The sequence below is a fragment of the Odontomachus brunneus genome, unplaced genomic scaffold, assembly GCF_010583005.1.
Source record: "Odontomachus brunneus isolate Ranch 3 - 2012 unplaced genomic scaffold, Obru_v1 Obru_scaffold_015, whole genome shotgun sequence".
Classification (NCBI taxonomy): domain Eukaryota; kingdom Metazoa; phylum Arthropoda; class Insecta; order Hymenoptera; family Formicidae; genus Odontomachus; species Odontomachus brunneus.
The window spans coordinates 1,399,166-1,417,843 of record NW_022639465.1 but is presented as its reverse complement, the minus strand read 5'-3'; the positions used below and the strand labels follow the sequence as shown (position 1 = coordinate 1,417,843).

The 18,678-nt window shown below is 40.5% G+C and overlaps 2 protein-coding genes across 3 annotated transcripts in view; one reads left to right on the top strand and one right to left on the bottom strand.

Annotated features, from left to right (window-relative positions):
• Positions 1-13,485, bottom strand: part of LOC116841450 (UDP-N-acetylglucosamine--peptide N-acetylglucosaminyltransferase 110 kDa subunit) — a 26,227-nt gene extending 12,742 nt beyond the window's left edge. The window contains exons 1-5 of one of the 2 annotated variants that reach the window (XM_032809398.1): positions 13,049-13,485; positions 8,289-8,439; positions 7,120-7,363; positions 6,784-6,852; positions 1,488-1,684 (exon numbers count right to left, since the gene is read on the bottom strand). In XM_032809398.1, the coding sequence (XP_032665289.1) occupies positions 1,488-1,684; positions 6,784-6,852; positions 7,120-7,363; positions 8,289-8,439; positions 13,049-13,163 (776 nt within the window). In that variant the 5' untranslated portion in view covers positions 13,164-13,485. Of the gene's footprint in view, positions 1-1,487; positions 1,685-6,783; positions 6,853-7,119; positions 7,364-8,288; positions 8,440-9,286; positions 9,753-13,048 lie in introns of those variants that run through there. The other variant, XM_032809397.1, reaches the window with a different exon arrangement.
• Positions 13,486-14,881: 1,396 nt separating this feature from the next.
• LOC116841452 (nucleoside diphosphate kinase) lies at positions 14,882-17,315 on the top strand. The gene is made up of 4 exons (XM_032809408.1): positions 14,882-14,980; positions 15,361-15,696; positions 16,423-16,524; positions 16,886-17,315. Exons 1-4 carry the CDS (start codon positions 14,897-14,899, stop codon positions 17,117-17,119), a joined length of 756 nt encoding a protein of 251 aa, XP_032665299.1. The 5' UTR covers positions 14,882-14,896; the 3' UTR covers positions 17,120-17,315.
• The last annotated feature ends 1,363 nt before the right edge of the window (positions 17,316-18,678 follow it).

The window sequence follows — 18,678 nt, the reverse complement described above, 5'->3', positions numbered from 1 at the left end:
GGGGGGGGGGGGGGAGGGAAGGGATCGTATATGTTTCAACTTCAACTTTAACTTCAATATTTGGCTCCAGGCTTCTCTAAGAATTTTGCCCCAACGCCATTACGCTGATTAGTGGTCCCACACTGTTAAATATTGGAGAGTCAAATTTAAACCAATTTTTTGAGTTAAATAATATTTAGTTATTTTTAACTATCATGTGTGTCAAAATTTACTTTTTTAACACAAACAACAAAAATATGTGCTTAAAAAAACAACCACACCTAATCAACCCATTTAAAACAATATTAAGTCATTTTTTATTAAAACAAAGGTTACATTAACGTGCACATAATAAAAAATAAACTAAATTTTAGTAAAATTTAATACATTTCTTAAGTTAAATTATTTAACTCCATTACATTAGTTAAATTAACGACATATTTAGTAGGAGCAGTGGCGACTTATAGAAATGGTTAAAAATAACTCAAATTGAATATAATTTGACACTACGGATTTAACAGTGCACAGGGTATAGAAATTGTTTAGTGTTCTTCGAAAACTGTTGAATTTCGTAAAAGTAATAGAAATTGTGTAGATTGAAGGCTTCCTTGAAGATGTTTTCGCTTGCGTATCCTCTTTGGAATAATTTGGTAATAAGTAGATCCGATTCTTTTTTGGTTTTTGGACAATAGAAGAGTATACGTTCTAAATTTCTTGGCATGAAGCTGCATTCACAAGCGGCGCTGTCGACAATATTTTTGTCCGCCAAATGAGTCCCGGAGTATATGTGGTGAGCTTTAATCCTAGCAATAGTGCAGATGATTTCTCTATCTTTGTTTGTCAGAGGACTGAACCATGGTTTGGAAGAAAGCTGGGCAATGTTTTCTCTATAGCGGATGCCTTTATATGAAAATTGTTTTTCAAGATAGCTAAGAGCTGAGTTGCGGCAATATCGTATACGTTTCGTCAGTACGGAAAAATGACTCGATACTGAGTCGATACCGAAAAGCGGATATCCAGTTTTGGTTACTGGCTCGATACTGGGCCTAATATAAAAAAAGCTCTATTATTGGTACTGGCTCCGTACTAAGGTTTGGGTTTTATCATCCCAATATCGCACCAATACTAAACCCGTACTGGCATCTGGTACTATGCCAGTAACGTTTATCATAAATCGGTACTGGGTCACTTTGATACCAGTAGTAAATTCCTACTTGAGTATATACGGAGAAAATGTTGTGGTGAAGGTTACGTTAAAATTATTTCTTTCGCAATATGTTCCTTCTTATCTATATTCCGCAATATAGATTATATCATATATGTATATCACAGAAATGATAAACTTAACAATCTATTTGATATACGAGTAAGAATTATCTCAACGTTATCGACATTTTTTTGAGCTCGTCATCCACTTCAGTATCCCCTCATCATTCCGTAATTCTTGCCATTTTACCAAAATAAGGAAGAAATTTCTCATCTCTAACGAACGACTGGTGAAGACGTACCTATCGAAGATACGCGCTTCCTTCAACACGTTGCCAAGATTGATGTACGCGTCGAGGAAATTCGGATCCAGCGCGACCGCTTTCTCGAAATGGTGTATCGCCAGCCATATCTCGCCTTGGGCGTTGAACACGCATCCGAGATTGCTCCAAGCGACCGCGAAGTCCGGTCGTGTCTCGATCGCCTTCAAGTAGCAGGCCTAGAGAAACAGAATGCGATTTACAGCGGCTTCATTCGCGAACTCGAAGGGACGCGCGCCGCGCGCTATGCCCGACCTCCCATCGCCGCGCCGCAGCTTCTCAACACTCGCTCACTTCACATTCACACGCACTCTCCCGTTCTTTCGGCTCTTTCTTTATCTCTCGCTTCACCTTCCCGTCGTTAAGCTCGACGAAAAAAAGAACATGTTTCGCCACCCTGTGCCCTTTCTGTTTCCTTTCCTCGCACACGTCTCCCCACCCTCGTCCTCGTTATCTTCGTGGTAGCTTCGGGACTGCCCAAGTCCCAGTTGGTCTTCTCGACAACCTTTCGTGGTCGTCGCGAGATAAGTTATTCTTTTTCTTAAAGCTCGAGTGTTATATTATTGGAAAATTGCAGGAATTTTGAGATATTAATATGTCAAAAGCTTTTTTAAATATAATGTAAATGCACTCTCTAAAGTACAATCAGTGTACTCTTCATTTAAATGTTACATTTATAATTGGTGGTTCAGTTATAACTGTAGCATTGCTACAGTCAATCAATCAAATCTCGGATCAGGAAAAGAGAATCAGGAAAAGGAGAATTCTAAATTCCTAAATTATCTCTTCAAAAGCTATTTTTCTATTTTACTGGTGTGTATGGCTTTATAAAAATTTGTGAATGAGATCTATTTTAAACTAATGTAGAGAGTAGAGGCCTCAAATTTTTTTATACTTTTGCTGCAACTATCTTTATTTCGAGAGCGTTAAAAATTGCCTAATAATGTGATATTTGAAAGAAATTTTAATTTCTCTGACAGTATAAACCAAAAAATAAAAAATTGTAAAAAAAAGATATTCTGTTGTTTTATTTTCTTATCTCATATTATTAATTTACAAAAAATAAAATGCAGTCTATATTTTTTCAATTAGATAAAATAAAAATAACTCTTCTCACTTTCTGTCTCAACATAAACATAAAGAGAAAAAATGAAAATCCAAGGATATATATTATATGTAAAATCTATTGACCAGTATTGTCAGTTAAAATACCACTTTTACTGATTCAATCAGAAACATTTTTACTGATTTTTTATAAGAGAGTACGGTGATTTTCAGAATAACGTCACACAAGAATGTATCAATCATGTAATCATTGAAATTTGCGAAAGTAAACGTCAGCGTGAGTCGGAGTCAGAACTGACTGAATCAATTTAAATGAGATATCGGCCGACAAGTGTCGTGGAACCGAAGCGCATCGGAAGAAAAGATGTTCGGTAAAGCGAAGATCGTACGAAACGAAAAATCTGCGAGTGTAAAGACCTGGACGACCTGTCCATGTATTAACATGAACCAGAAACGCAGAAAACGATGCGAGAGTTGAGTGTGTATTCGGTAAACATTTCAAGTAGCCAACACTCTCTACATTTTATAGCCGTAACACACGATGCAGCGAATCCACTCGACTTCATAGATTCTTCCTAACTCTTTCAACGTGATCAGCCTCTTAAAATCCGTCGCCCTCTTCGTGCTTGTCACGAGGGCGAGGAAAGGGCAAGGAATGAAAACAGAGCGAACGAGGGTCGCCTCGCGAGTCAGCTCGACAATGCGTTCTCAGGCCAGGAGCGTGGGGCTGTTCGGGATCAAGGGTGTTCGGGTGCGCGCTAGAGGCGTCATCTTAGGAATACGCGCGACTTCCGGCACACGGCCAAGTCCCCGGAATGCGTCCGGCGGACTCGACCGCGCGCCGAAAGTCGCACGTGAAAAATTGCAATCGACTCTTCAGGGTGTGCTCTATGAATGCTCGCGATCGAGACGCGAAACTGCTATTGGCGAGACGAATGAGGCCTAAGATTTAGACAAGGACCCGGTGGCGACGAGAGGATGACGACTCTAAGGATTCAGCGTGGATACTCATCGCGCGTGCCGAGAGGCGGGCTGCATTATATTGAACAGAGTAATCCGTACCTAAACAATAAGTAAGAGGGCATTTACAGTCGGCCGGTCTCTGCGAGGTGCGGTACCTGGAATTAAAGGAAGAAAAAGCGGAGGACTGGGTCGAATTCGACGCGAGCGTCCCTCGTGTTTCCAATCGATCTCGGTTATTAGAATCTGCGTGCGGCGCAATGTGCGCGCACTCCGGGCAGATATTCTCGTAAGATTTAGCGCCGAGAGAAACGGAGAAATGACATTTCTCAGTGAGGATATTGAAGACACCTTGAAACTCAACGTTGAACGAATAACCCCGTGACGATTTGCTGTGTACCGTCTCTTTTCTGATTCAAAAATATAAATTTATATAAACGTGAGATGGCCAAACGTCTCGAGATGTCCCGTAAGGTATTCTTCAAGCTCACTTAAAAGCATTCCGCAAAAGCCCGGCTAGCCGCGGCGATAGAAATGGTTCGGGTTAACATAGGAATGCATTTTCTCAACGCATTTGTCGTCTCCTCTCTCTCTTTCTCTCTCTCTCTCTCTTTCTCTCTCTCTCTCTTTCTCTTGTGAATTCGCTTCGCTACACCTGGAATGGTGGGATACAAAAGGTAAGACTTCCCCTTTTCACGGAGGAAAGCCCTCGGACGGGACCGGGATTGATTGGAGGTCGTTAGAGACCGGCCTTGGGAATTACTTTACCTGCAGTGTACCCTTCGGTAGGTTGACTCGGTAGGTACGGCTTGCAAGCTCTCATAATAAACTTAGACCGAGAGACAGTGTGTTACTGAATAACCAGATTCAGATTCACCCTTTGACGAAGGAACCGGCGCGGTAACCGACCAATCTCACATTGCTCCTGCACTTCCCCTCCTAGAGTTGATCATCCCATCCACAACAACAAGACAGCTGCGTTAATGTCTCTTCAACTGATACTCCTCGCCTCAATCTTTCTTTGTCTTTTATCTTTTCTTTTTACAAATTTCTTTTCTTTTTTTCTTTACTTTCTTTCTACACGTGTGTGTACACAAAGAATTGGAAAACTTTGCGTGTCAGTGAGCGACACGCTCCACCGAGCTCGTCAGCCAGCTGCTCCTGTTGCTGTTGTTATTGTCGATCCTTCTCACGGTCGGAACGGTCGCCACGTTGGTCTCTCCTTTCTAACGTACTATCGGCGGACACCAACACGCGCAGAAAATAGCTCAAGAACGAAAAATATCACGTCGCTTCACGCAGTTAATAAGAGTAGATGGCTGATCGAGCTCGGCGTGAAACGGACGAGCGTACCAGCCAGTTCTCGGGAATAGCGGGAAATGTAACGGGAAGCTTTCCTCATTGCTGTCATTTTCAGGACTGTGTGAGAGCGTGTCTATAAATCGCATTTCGTAAATGAATGCGTGACGCAACGCGGGATTACTTGCTTGCAAAACGCCACAAATAACGAGCGAAAAGAATACGTAGCACTTATAGACGCGCTCTCATCAGTCGTCGCCGCGCCGCGCTGCAGAAGTAGACCACTTGACCGACCAACGACAAATTTTAGTCACCAATTCGACAGGCAACTTGCGAGTAAGTCGTGAAACTCCCCGCGAAATTCTCGATCGTCTTAATATTACTCGGAAATTGTATCAATAACGTTAATGCTTCAACGTCATTACACTTCTTATCACGTTTTTCCCGGTTTTAATCTCACGTCGGAAAGATTACGAACAGTCTTCGTGACAAAATACTGTCGCGTTGTACAGCGCGTGACAACTCTTGCATTGCATTCAAGAGACGGTCAAGTGATCTCGCGCCGATGTTACCGTACACACCATAGATTCTCTCCCTCTCTTTCTGTCATCAACATGAAACTGCTGAAAGGAACGCACACGTGGCGATGCACGTGCGCTATATGACCACAGCAAGTCGCACACCCTCAAACAAGAAACAGGATCAGCTCATTCGCTATAAATTCGCGCGCTGCCAGGCCCATCGACATCGGTATGATGATTGAAATCCACACACACACGGATGGGACTGGCAAGCAACCTAGAATTTGCGGCAACACCATATGCTCTTTGTAAAAACGATCCCCAAATCTACTTCCTCTCGGTGTTGCTGCAAAACGCGCAATGTCAGAAAGAATGCTCTCTCCTCAGCTACTTCGACAATAACCCTAAACAGTATAAAGTATTCTCGTTTATTCTCGACTCTAGTGAGTTTACTTCAATGCATCGCGGTCACGCAAGTCTATCGCGTAGCGAAAAGTAATCGCTACATAACTATAAATTCGATCTTATATTCGATCGTCTCAACGTGATTTTTTTAAACAGGAAAAGTCTTGCAGATTCTTGCGAGCCACGCAAATTGAGATGTCTGTCGGACTCGGCTTATATTGTTTAGGGTTAAAACCGTCGCTTCACGTTGCTCTCGGAGGATGGTGGAATTCTGCTGGCGACGTGAAGCGCGGTTTATCCGGTTTCACAGGGTAGAGGAACGCGCGCGATTCTTAATCCGCCGTCGAGAGTGCGATTGCACGATTGCGCTTCACGTGTGTATCTCTCTCTTTTTCATTCTCTACTTAGCTCGCTTATTCCATAGAAGAACGGCTATTGAATAAGGGAGATTCGGATCGGTACGAGGAACTGATCTCGACGACGGATGATCGCGCGCCGCGCTTGCAAATTGCTTGGCAAAGAGTGAAAGCTTCTCGTCGCAACGACGCGAACGTATTTCGCTTTGCCCGCTCATTCCACGGAGAACTGCGCGCTGTAGCTCGTGCACATACGCGCGACACATCTGTACCCCGTCAAGACGTCAACGAAGACTCGAGAGCGGCGGAGTGTCTCTTAGTCACGAGAGTAATATAGTCATAGTAATCGATTCCTCTCTGCTCTCCTTGATCTAGGCGAGACGCCGACGGGGAATCAATCGTAATCAATTTCCGTCGTTCTCGGGATTTAGAAGAGACAAGGTATCTTCAGGCTGGACAGGCAGTAGATAGGTAGGTCGGTATTGTAGGCCAAATGGACTCTGAATGGTTTTAAGACTCCCGTAACGAGATCCTAGTTCAAGGAGCAGTACCCGCTAGTTCTTCTTCAAGTGTTCCGCCGTCTATAGCTTGATCGAGGTAAAGATGCTCGCGGCCATGTGCGTGACGCGTCAGGTTAATTTACCAACTAATAGCGACAGTTCTAAAACGTACCTTAGCTTCGTCAAGTCTTGCTAATGCTTTCAAAAGATTACCAAGATCGCTCCGCACGCAATAAAGGTCCTGGAACAGGCGAAATATGTTAATTATTTTCGCACGGTTTATTTTGCCTAAAAGATAAAAGATATTCGACGTCTCTTCTGGATCCCATGATCCAACAAGAAGAGAAAAGGAAATGAAAAAAGAAAGAAAAACGAATATAACTTTTCATTACATGATAAAGAATGATAAAGAACTTCGCGAATTGAATATTATAACTTGGAGTATGTGCATCTTGCCACACGAAAATTATTCAGAGTCGTAATAGGGGCATAATGCCGATTTTCTCACGGGGTTGTACTGCAGTGCTGTAACATATGCTTGAACGGCCTGTTCCATGTCACCAGCTGCTACGAGCGCCGCGGCCAAGTTGATGTAACCGTCGATGAAGTCGGGTTTCAGTCGAACAGCATGACGATAGTTCTCCAACGCTTCTGGCAGTTGACCGCGTTCTTTATACACATTGCCCAGATTGCTGTATGCCTCCGCCAACAATGGATTTTGCTTTATTGCTAGGCTGCTATAATGCGCCGATCTGAAACGTATAAGAACGCGTTATCATCTCGTATTGCATGTAGGTGCAATTTAAATCTATACACATCTATTTATATAATTTATAACGTATCGATACACGTATACAGGATGTTTCTTAAGTGTTGTCCAATACTTTGGGAGTTGATTCTTGAGATTATTTTATAAAGGGAAATTCTGAGACTAGATTAGCTGGCGTACAAATGCGTGGAGGTTCGATTAACGTGATAGTAGAAGACAGAAGTACACAAGAGATGGAGAAGTAGATATAAGAAATAAAGAGGATAAGTTTGATCATTAGATGGGATATGGAAGTAAAATAAAAGTATAGTAAGAAAAATGATGCAAGGATTGGTGGGACAAGTGCTGTGCAAGTAAAAATATTTAAATGTAAAGAATAAGATTATAGAATATGAAAAAATCCTTTTTAGGATTTTAGGCAATACAAGCTGAAGAAGATATATAGGAAATGAAGAAAAATGCAGAAGAATCACTTGGTGAAGTTAATAAAAAGTATATAAAGTGAAATAACAAAATTAATAAGATATAAAAGAAAATTGAAGGAAAAAGAAGATGAAGAGGAAATAAGAAAAGCAGTGAATGAAGAGATCAGATAGAAAGAAGAAAGATAAAGAGGTGGATGTGAACAGTTAAAGAGAAAGATAGAGTTTGAAGTATTTCTATATGAGAATATGGTACTTGTTTCGATACAGCCATTAATTTAAGAAATATTTGTATTATAATATAGAATTTTTAATACCTTGTATCTCTTCAAGCCATACAATCACATAAATTTCTTTTCATAAAATGATCTCAAGAATCAATTCCTAAAATACTCAACAGTACCTGAGACATTAACTTAAGACTTAATACTGACTTAAGGCACTGTATAAAGATTAGACTAGAATTTAATTGCGTCGAGTACTCACTTATCCAGTCTACGACATTGGAAATGTATGGATGACAACAGAAGCAGAACACCGGTATTGTTTGTCTCCTGTCGCCATAGCTGCATGCAGTGCCTTTCGGCGTTCTCGTAATCTCCCGCCTGGTATTCTCTGTGCGCCAGTTCCAATAACCCTAAAACAAAAAGCAAGACGATGCGTGAGGTCTACTACGGGGTGTTCAAGTCACACGACGAGTCAGGTTCAAGTTCGGCCGGCTGAATAAAGTTATTTTCGTAGCCGGTCACGCACCCATTATATTGTCCGCTCGCTTGATTTAGCATCGCAAATAACAAACCACCAATGAATAATTAAAGTGTTTTCGTAGCTTTTTCAAACTATCGCGAAGTTCACGGCGGCAATCCTACAAAGGCGACGGAATTGCGCGGAGCGTTTCGTGTGTGTGTGTGTGTGTGGAAGCCGGTCGCACGCCAGACGCGTCGTGGCAGATGTGAGTCTGCTCCTTTTAGCTGAACTGGATTGCACTTTTGCCTTCGGAGTGTAAAACGGGTATGTGTAACAACGGGAAAAGGCACCGGCGGCATCATCGGGAAACCGTTTGTGTCGAGAAGTAACTCGTCGCAACGGGAGATCGCAGGGAAAAGTTGAAATTCATGAAGCCGAGAAACGCTGAGCGCCGTGCGTGAATGTCAGGCGATCTGTGACTCATGAGAGTCAGAGAGGGGTTATTGGTACGTGTTATTCATACGTGGAAAACGCAGATGAATCTGGCATGCCGAATCATCGCGTGGAGACGAAAACGAGACGAAAGCAGGCACGTAATCGAATGAAACGTTGGACGGGCGCCGATTATATTGCGATATCGATCCGTAATTAACCACAAAGTCAAATAAGCATCTCTCTCTCTCTTTCTCTCCTTCCCCCTCTCTTTCTCTCTTCAAACTCCGACCGGCCGATCCCGCGACACTCGGCGAACGCAAACTCAGGCCGCAGGAGGAATGATATCCGGGAAATGTACGAACAGTAGGTGTCGATTGCCACGTTGATGGTCTGATTGTCAGTGATGCCGATCATCTCCTTGCCCTGGGGCTCTTGCGTGACCACCAGGAGGTTCTGTCCATTCTGCCAGTCGCCGTCTTCGCTCTCGATAGTCGCGATCAGCCCGTTGGAGCCTTTCAGAGCGTTGCCTTTCTTCTCCGCAACGTGCACGCTCATCCTGGCTGTCCACGATGCTCCCGAGACGGCACAAAAAAGGACTATTTTCAGCTACTATCCCGGATCGGACACACTTTGCCTCTTCTTCTTTCCTTTCCTGTTCTCTCCTCCGACCTCGTATGATATGAAGTATGCCGTTCAGTTTACGAGAGCGTGTCTAGTTTTCATCCACCTAGTTACGTTTCGTTCCGAGCTTCGCTACGAATACACTCTGTGCCTAGATCACCTTCTACCACCCTTCCTCTCTGCTTCGAAGAGAGCAGGAAGCGCGGACGAGCCGATTGGCCGGCGCTATAGCGGACTGACGCGTCGCGCGTCGTCACGGGTGGAGACGAAGGGAACGAGGAAAAATGCAGTAGCGTATGTAAGCGAGAAGGGCGCCATCGCGCATTGTAGCTCCTCTGACCACATTGGAAAACTTGAGACTTCGTTCAGGGCAAGTTTACGATCTTTTTTTTATATCCTCCTGGTTCACGCGACAAGGGAGGAATCTTTTTGTTGAATTCTCATTCGAAATACGTCTGCACAGAGTTTCACATTCCAAATTTAAAGATCCAATTATTGTAAGACATCGAACAAAGAAGTATAGTTAAATTTTACACAGGACTGCATTCAACGACCGCTGCTGTTTATATAATACAATAATAGGTTTGTTCTTTTTAACTGAACTTGAACTAGTGCAAACTAATGCAATCAGTTAGAGTGCAACAAAATATATTTGTCTTATTCTAATTTATTGCACCAGTGCTGACAGTTTAGATAAAAAAAAAAAGACCTAGAATTTACACCTCTGTCCATAAATCAGTTTTATATATACGTCTCGTACTTAAAAATTTAACAGTTCTCTCAAATTTTTCAATGTTCAAGCTCGTGCACATGGAGGGTCGCAATTTTGTTAAATGCGTGTTCATAAGTTTGTTCCAAAAAGATTTTCACAACCTTTACGCAAATGACTGTACACTTGATTTTAATATAGTTTGAATACTTTTTTCTCGATCTTTGAAACGTACACGATAATCTAAAAGGAAAATTTGTTTCTTATCAATTCGTACAAATTCTCTTATTAGGTTATCGGCTACGTTTTAAATGGCATCAAGGCAAAAGTATCTAAACTGTATTAAAAGGTTTTGTAAGGTTTTTATTCTAAACTTTCTTTTATCGATAAAATAGTTCTATAAATGTACTTATAAGCCAATCAAAACGTAATCAAAACATATTTAGAGGTACTTTTATCGACAGAAAAGAGCTCGCAATAAATGCTTATGTCTTGAGTATTTTCCCATTAGAAAACGAATTCTTATCTTGTAAGAGCAGTGTCTCGTTAAAAAACGAAGTTTCCCTTTGCACAAGACGGCTGAATACATAAACTCATCCGAAAGATTACGAACAATCTCTCTGTCCACGAATGTACACCGTTTGCAGAACAATTCGAATCTGTTTTTTTCTTACGCGTTTCGGAACAGAGCTGACGTCTAATGGTAGAATTTGTTTCGATATAATTCTCTCGATAGGCTCTCTCATTCGTCGGATGCATCTCAAAATGTGACATTTACACTGCAAAGTCGAGCGTTTTGTGAAATCCTTCTCGCCGGCAAAAAGATGGCGCTTCATAAAGTGGACCGGCTCTTCATAAATTCACAAGACCGAATTTAGTAGTTTGAATATTCCGCATGAAAATTCTCAGTTGCATCTTAATCTGCATCTCGATTGCAATGCCTCGCTTGAAAAAGCACGAGTAGTAACTGCACGATCGGATCGGCATTCAATGAATATCGCTACCTACGCTCCTGCCTCGCAAGGAATCAAAGCAGGAGAAGCTATAACGATAAGAGGGGCAGACGAAAGGGGAGAGAGAGAGAGAGAGAGGTTTCCCCTCTGGGTGCAGAGAGCAGATGGAATAGGTACCCAGTGGAATATTCCATTGTCGCGTTCAACCAAAAGGGAGGAAGTGGTGAACGAAGGGAGGGCCGGGAGCGAGGGGGATACCTGCTGCCAAAGGAGGGGTAGCAAAAGCGTACCGACGGCGCGACGCCGGTGTGTTTATGAGAAAAACCAGGAGGAAAAGGAGCGAACACTTTTGTGGCGCGCGGTGTACATATTCGGTGCCCGGCGCCGAAATGAAACGCCAACTGAAAGTATTTACCTAGCCCCCTTCCGTACTATCGCGCTCGCCGTGAGGACAAAGTCTACGAGGCAAAATGAGAGACGACGCTGTGCATATTGAATGCGAGTAGTAGATGCGAGTCCGAAAAAAAATTCACGGCGACCAAGCGAGTGAAGACGCTCGTTAATTTGGCACTAAATTTAGTTACATAAGCATTAGTTGTACTTTGTAATATGTTTTTTCACGTGATGTTTTCACGGAAAATTTAACTAAAAAAATACAATTGAATGATACTATTAAGGCGATTTTTTTTTTTACCAAATTTTGATTAAATTAATGGTTTCAGTAACCTCGCAGGGTTACAACTGAAGCTGCTCTTGGCGAAAAAAAAGTGAGGAGTTATGAATGTGAATTAGTATCGCTACACTAAAAAAAGTGCACGTTCTAACTAAATTTTCTATCATTAGGACATTCTATCATAAGACGCGTACTTTTATATTTAGCTGCAGCGTTATCAATCCAGACACTTTTTATCTAATAATCCAATAATTATTCACTTTCTGTTTTTTCTCCAACAACTTTAACTGGAATCCTACAAAATTATTAATGTCCGTTTCTACTAATTTTGATTAATTTAACCGGCTGATTATTCCATCAAAATTGATCAACCGCATTTGTCAATTCTGATTAACAACAAATGCGATTGGTCAATTCTGATGGAACAATCAGCCAGTTAAATTAATCAAAGTTGGTTGAAACGAGCATAAAGTGGTTAATTTAACCGGAATTTAGTAAAAGCAGTCTTTGCTCGCGAGATTCTAAATCGTTTTCAAAACCGGATCGCTAGAATAAATGAGAGACAATGAGAGTCATCAGAACATTGATCTTCCCAGTTTGCGAGATAATAAAGACACACAAAAGAGTGATATATATATATATATATATATATATATATATATATATATATATATATATACATATATATATATATCTCTCTCTCTCTCTCTCTCGGATAGTCTCTATGAATTGAATTTATTTCAATCGATTAATCATCCGCATTTAGTTGCATCTGGGACGTTCCGATCAAAGAACGCAAAAACATCGTATCAATTACGTTTCTCTTTCTCCCTCTTTGACCATCGAAACTGCACCTTGTCACCTGCACTCTACTGCACTCAGAGCGAAGAAAGTATTCTGTGCACAGTCCTCTCCATCTGCACTCTGCTACACTACGTACACTTTAAATGAAACAAATATATCCTCCAACTTCGAAGGGAAAGAGAAAAGCGACAAAATAATGAGCACACGTGACAAACGCAACGAGCAGCATCAAATCTACTGATGGTGTATGTGTCACGGATAGCTGCGCGAAAATGACGATACAGGTGCAGTTCGCAAAGCGCAGCTCGAAAGGTCACGGATACTGCTCTCGAGAGTTCTGAAGAGCTAAACAGATGCCACGTACCGACATTCGACAGCTGCTGTATTTCGTTCATTTTCAGTATCACGCCAGTGCCTGCTATCTGCGGGTGACCCTGTTGCTGTTGCTGTTGCTGCTGCGGTTGCTGTTGCGCCTGCATGGCGGCCGTGGACACGACGACGAGGGTGAGAGTGCGGGACGGAGATACGAAACACACGCGAATGCGTGACACACGGGATCGGATCTGGTGCGGGCGCGGAGTGCCGACAGGACGCACTTTCGTGGAAATTCAACGATGGATATACGAACGACTGAAGCGCGATCGCGATGGCCGATCTCTCTATGTGCATCCGTCTCGTGATTTTCTCGCACGCGCCATTATGTATCCTTCGCGAAAGCGCCGGAAACTAGAGTGACGTTCGGTCTTCTTCGGCGGGTCGCGCGACCGTTCGGCATCGGCGAGAAGGACGGACGAGACAGCGAGGAGTGGTGGGAGAAAGACGCACAGAGCGAACGAGGGACATTCGATTCGTCGTCGTTTCTCGAGAGGTTAGACTCGTGGAGGATTTGCGCGGAAATAAGTCGCACGTAAGGACTGTAACGCGGACTTTTTCATCGCGGGCTCTCGTCGATGACGCGAACGCGATATTTCGCGGGTTCCGCGTCCAAAATGCTGAACGATGCGCGCGTGTTTCCCGAGAAAAGAGGAGCGAGAGAGGAAGGGAAATGTCGATAACGCGGTTGTAGGAGGCGCGATTGTGTTTCGCGAGAGGAAACCCGACAAATCGAAGCGACACGAAGCGGATTGAGGCCACTAAAGACCTCGAGAGAGAATTTCGTACAGAATGCAATCGCGTGCATGAGAAACTCGCGTGACGTTTTCGGTGACTCTCGGCTACTCTCGGGTGGCGAAGGTGACCGAAACAATCGATACGTTCCTACATGCGATAGGCGCGTCGCGTTACCACTCGACAATTAGTCTGTTCTTTTTCGCTGAACTGGTGTACTACAGTGAACTGATTAAATATAGCAACACTTTTCCTCGATGAATCTCCTAACGTTACATCGCACTCAATAGTGTGTTTTGTAACAATTCTTAGGAGATATTTCTTACTGAGTTGGACGATCGGCGTTGTAGAACTAACCGAGGAGAAGTTGCTACGTTCAATCAGTCGACTGTACACTTACGGAACTCAAAAAGAAACAAGTATATGTTTAAGACTTAGTGGAAGAAAAAGAAGAGAAGAACTAGTGCAGCTAGTGCGAGCTAGTGCAGAGAGTGCAGCGAAAAAGAACCAAAGTTACCTTTCGAAACGTCCTTTAAAAAGCCTTAAGGAAATTTTGTTCGATACTCTATGGTATATGTAACGTGAACTGTAAATATTGAGTAAAATTTTCTTCAAAAAGGACGTTTTGGAACAGAACCCAAATAACTTTCTCAACGACATATAATTTTGTAAAAGAAAGTGTGTGAAGTAGCCAAAAGCGATTAGTAGGCTACAGCACGTTAAGCAACAGAAAATATATATAGTTTTGTAAGTATATATACACGGAGATAATGATTTTTTTTTCATATAAATTATTTTCAATTTTACTAGTTTTTCTAGTTACTCACTGAGCGCTCAACGAGCTCTTGCATCTGATTGATATGTACTTTTAGATCTAAAAGAATATGCCAATCGAATGCAAGAGCTTACTAAACGCTCAGTGAGCTCTTGCATCTGATTGATACATACTCTTAGATCTAAAGGAATATGCCAATCGGATGCGAGAACTCTCTGAGCGCTCAGTAAGCGGTTGTAAAACTGAATGCACCTATAGGGCGCGGTCCAGTAACCGCTACAAATGCTGCGCAGCGTTTCTCTTGTTCTATTTCTCGGATTCGAATGAAGAATGAGAAAGAAGCAAAAACATTACAAACCATTTGTAGCGCTTACTGGAGCCGTACCCGTAGTTCATTGGCTACAAAATCCTATAGTAATTTTTACTAAAAAATTCTTTAATTTAATATTTAAATTTGTAATTTTGTATAAAAACATTGCTCCTTGCATCCTTGCGAGGAATGATGTCGAAAGAGAAATGAAATTCATTATTCAATCGATCAAAGGCAAAAGAGTAGCTTCGTTTATTTGTGTCGTCGGGTGCCACGTATAAGTAGTCTGTGGTGGGACTACGTTAAAATAATAGCAAAGAAATGGAAAGAAGTTTCCTGTTTATACAATCACGTGTGACAACTCGACGAATCGTTGCACGACAAATCGTTTTGCACGTGATTGTATAGACAGGAAATTTTTTTCCATTTCTTCGTCTATTTTTTACATAATTCTACCACTGATCTCTTTCTTTTATCTTTACAGCTCTGCTTATTCCGCCATCTTGATATCAGAAGAACCAGCGGATCTGACGATTGGACGACGCGTCGCGGCATCATCGCGACATCGCTCCCCACCCCCGGCGAAACTTGCCACGATTTCTCGTCTTCTCGTTCTCACTCCTTCGCGGCTCGTCGGCGCTGCATGGTCCTGTGCTCGGTCACGGTCTTGCTACAGATTATCTGCAAATTAATCATGGAGAACAAGGAGCGCACCTTCATCATGGTCAAGCCGGACGGCGTGCAACGCGGTCTGATCGGCAAAATCATCCAGCGCTTCGAGCAGAAAGGCTTCAAGTTGCTGGCGATGAAGATGGTCTGGGTAAGTAGCCGTCCAGATAACATCTTGAAGACATCCTGAGATTACTTTGGACGTATTCAAGACTTCTTGGGACTCCCCAGAACATTTCTGAATCAGAATGATTCCAGGATGTTTTGTGCTCTCTGACCAACCACGTGATTACTCACGTTCCAACATGACGGAGGTCAATGACAAATTCGTGAGCGCCATGTGGCGCGTGAGATATACCGGGTGTTCCGCAATTCGCAGTGGAACCGTATAGATAGAACACATCAACCTGAGCAAAAGCTTATTGTCAAATAATATAATAATATTATAATGAAATTATAATAATAATATTTTCAAATAATCATAAAATTTTGAGGTATTAATGAAAAAAATTGACGAAGAGTTGTATTTTTAAAAAATATCACATACGATTTTCGATACAAAGCTATAATATACTATAGCTTGTCATATAAATATTGTATTTTTTGGAAATAAGGCCACAGAGCGCACGATGTTATGGAACGGGCTCTATAATAGCAAAATCTCGAAAATGGCTGAAACGACTGCCTCTTAGAATAGATGAATATCGGCCGATAGCGCCGAAAAAGCGCTTGCGTGTCTGGGCTTGCAATTAAATATTGCGCGAAATTTTAAATGCGAGATTTTAAACTCATCGAGTACAACTTTCAAATGTTTTGGTAGTAGAGATCTTATCCAAAAACACTCAATGTAAAAAGAAGTTTATCTTGTATGCTGTAGCCCACCGAAGACCACTTGAAGAAGCATTACGCCGACTTGGCATCGAAACCTTTCTTCCCAGGCTTGGTCAAATACATGAGCTCAGGACCAGTCGTGCCGATGGTAAGATCATGTCGCAAATAGCAGAGGACTTTCTTGTTTACACACAGCTTATCTAATGTAACACGCGACGACAGAAGTTGCCGTCGTAACTCATCTACCGTATCGCGCATGATCATTCACTATAAGCTTTATTATTTAAAAGAATTATTCTTGTATATTTATCTTTAGGATTCTGATATAAACTTATAAATGTTTCCTAAACAAGATAGAGCCTACAGAATTTCCTGATTAACATTCTTACTTTCACAGTTAAATATATCAATCTGCCATATAATGAAATTAAAATTATGTTAATTACACATGTAATGTGTTTAAAACGAATGACAAATTATATGAAATTAATTTTCCTATTCTGTTGCAGGTCTGGGAAGGTTTGAACGTTGTAAAAACGGGTCGTGTAATGCTGGGCGAGACAAATCCGAAAGATTCCGCGCCAGGCACAATCCGTGGCGACTATTGCATAGAGGTCGGTCGCAACATCATCCACGGCTCCGACTCTGTCGAATCTGCTAAGAAAGAAATTAACCTGTGGTTTGGAGAGAAGGAAGTGATCGACTGGACGCAGGCGTCGGAAAAATGGATCTACGAGGCTTAAAGAAGATTTACTTACGTAACGATTCCTTCGAAAGATGCTGTGTCTTTAATTCATCTTATTAAAGTGTATTCTTCAGCTCACATTACCAACTAAACTTTGAATATGTGATTCAAATTTTTTAAAGCGGGACAGACATTTGTCGGAAAAAATCTTCCGAGACTTGTTAAGAATAAATAAATTGCTGTATTCTATAAAATGTTGAGGGATCCCATCCTCAAAATAGATTAAAAAGCTACCAGATATACAAAAAAGCTTTTGTAAAAAAAGCTGTCAAATTTATAAAGAAGGACAATTTAGACAAATTAAGAAAACATCAATTATACACAAACAAATCAATCAAAAACATCACAAGTTAAAAAAAGTTGTAAAAAATTAAAAAGATTGTTATTAAAATTTACAAAAAAGATAGCTTCAAAAAAATTAAAAAATATAGCTATCGTAAAAAATTAAAAAATAAGCTGTCGAAGTTCATAAAAAGAACAATTTTAAAAAATGAAAAAAAGATACCGGCACAAATGAAAAAGTTATGGAAGTTCGCAAAAAAGAACAGTTTTCAAAAAATTAAAAATAAGTTGCCGAAAATTAAAAGAAAAATGGTAACCGCAATTAACAAAATAAGAACAGTTTTCAGAAAAAATAAAAAAATAGGCTGTCGCATTTATGAAAAAGAGAATTATAAAAAATGAAAAAATAGGCTGTCGTATTTATATAAAAGAGAATTATAAAAAAATGAAAAAAATAGGCTGTCGTATTTATAAAAAAAAATTATAAAAAATGAAAAAAATAGGCTGCCGTATTTATAAAAAAGAGAATTATAAAAAATGAAAAAAATAGGCTGTCGTATTTATAAAAAAGAGAATTATAAAAAATGAAAAAAATAGGCTGTCGTAAAAAAATAAAAAATGGCTGTCGTAGTTCATAAAAAAGAACAATTTTAAAAAATAAAAAAAGATGGTTGTCGTGACAAATGAAAAAGTGGTTATCTAAGTTTACAAAAAAGAACAATTTTCAAAAAATAAAAAATGAAAAAAGGCTATCGTAAAAAATTAAAAAATGGCTGTCGAAGTTCCTAAAAAAGAATGTAAAAAAATTTTTTTTTAAATAAAAAAACAAGCTACCGCATTTATAAAAAAAGAGAATAAATATAAAAAATGAAAAAAAATAGCTGTCGTAAAAAATTAAAAAAATGGCTGTCGAAGTTCCTAAAAAGGAACAATTTTAAAAAATTTTTCAAAAAATAAAAAAATAAGCTGCCGCATTTATAAAAAAGAGAACAAGTATAAAAAATGAAAAAAAAGCTGTCGTAAAAAATTAAAAAATGGCTGTCGAAGTTCCTAAAAAGGAACAATTTTAAAAAATTTTTCAAAAAATAAAAAAATAAGCTGCCGCATTTATAAAAAAGAGAACAAGTATAAAAAATGAAAAAAAAGCTGTCGTAAAAAATTAAAAAATGGCTGTCGAAGTTCCTAAAAAGGAACAATTTTAAAAAATTTTTAAACAAAAAATAAGCTGCCGCATTTATAAAAAAGAGATTAAGTATATAAAATTTAAAAAAATAG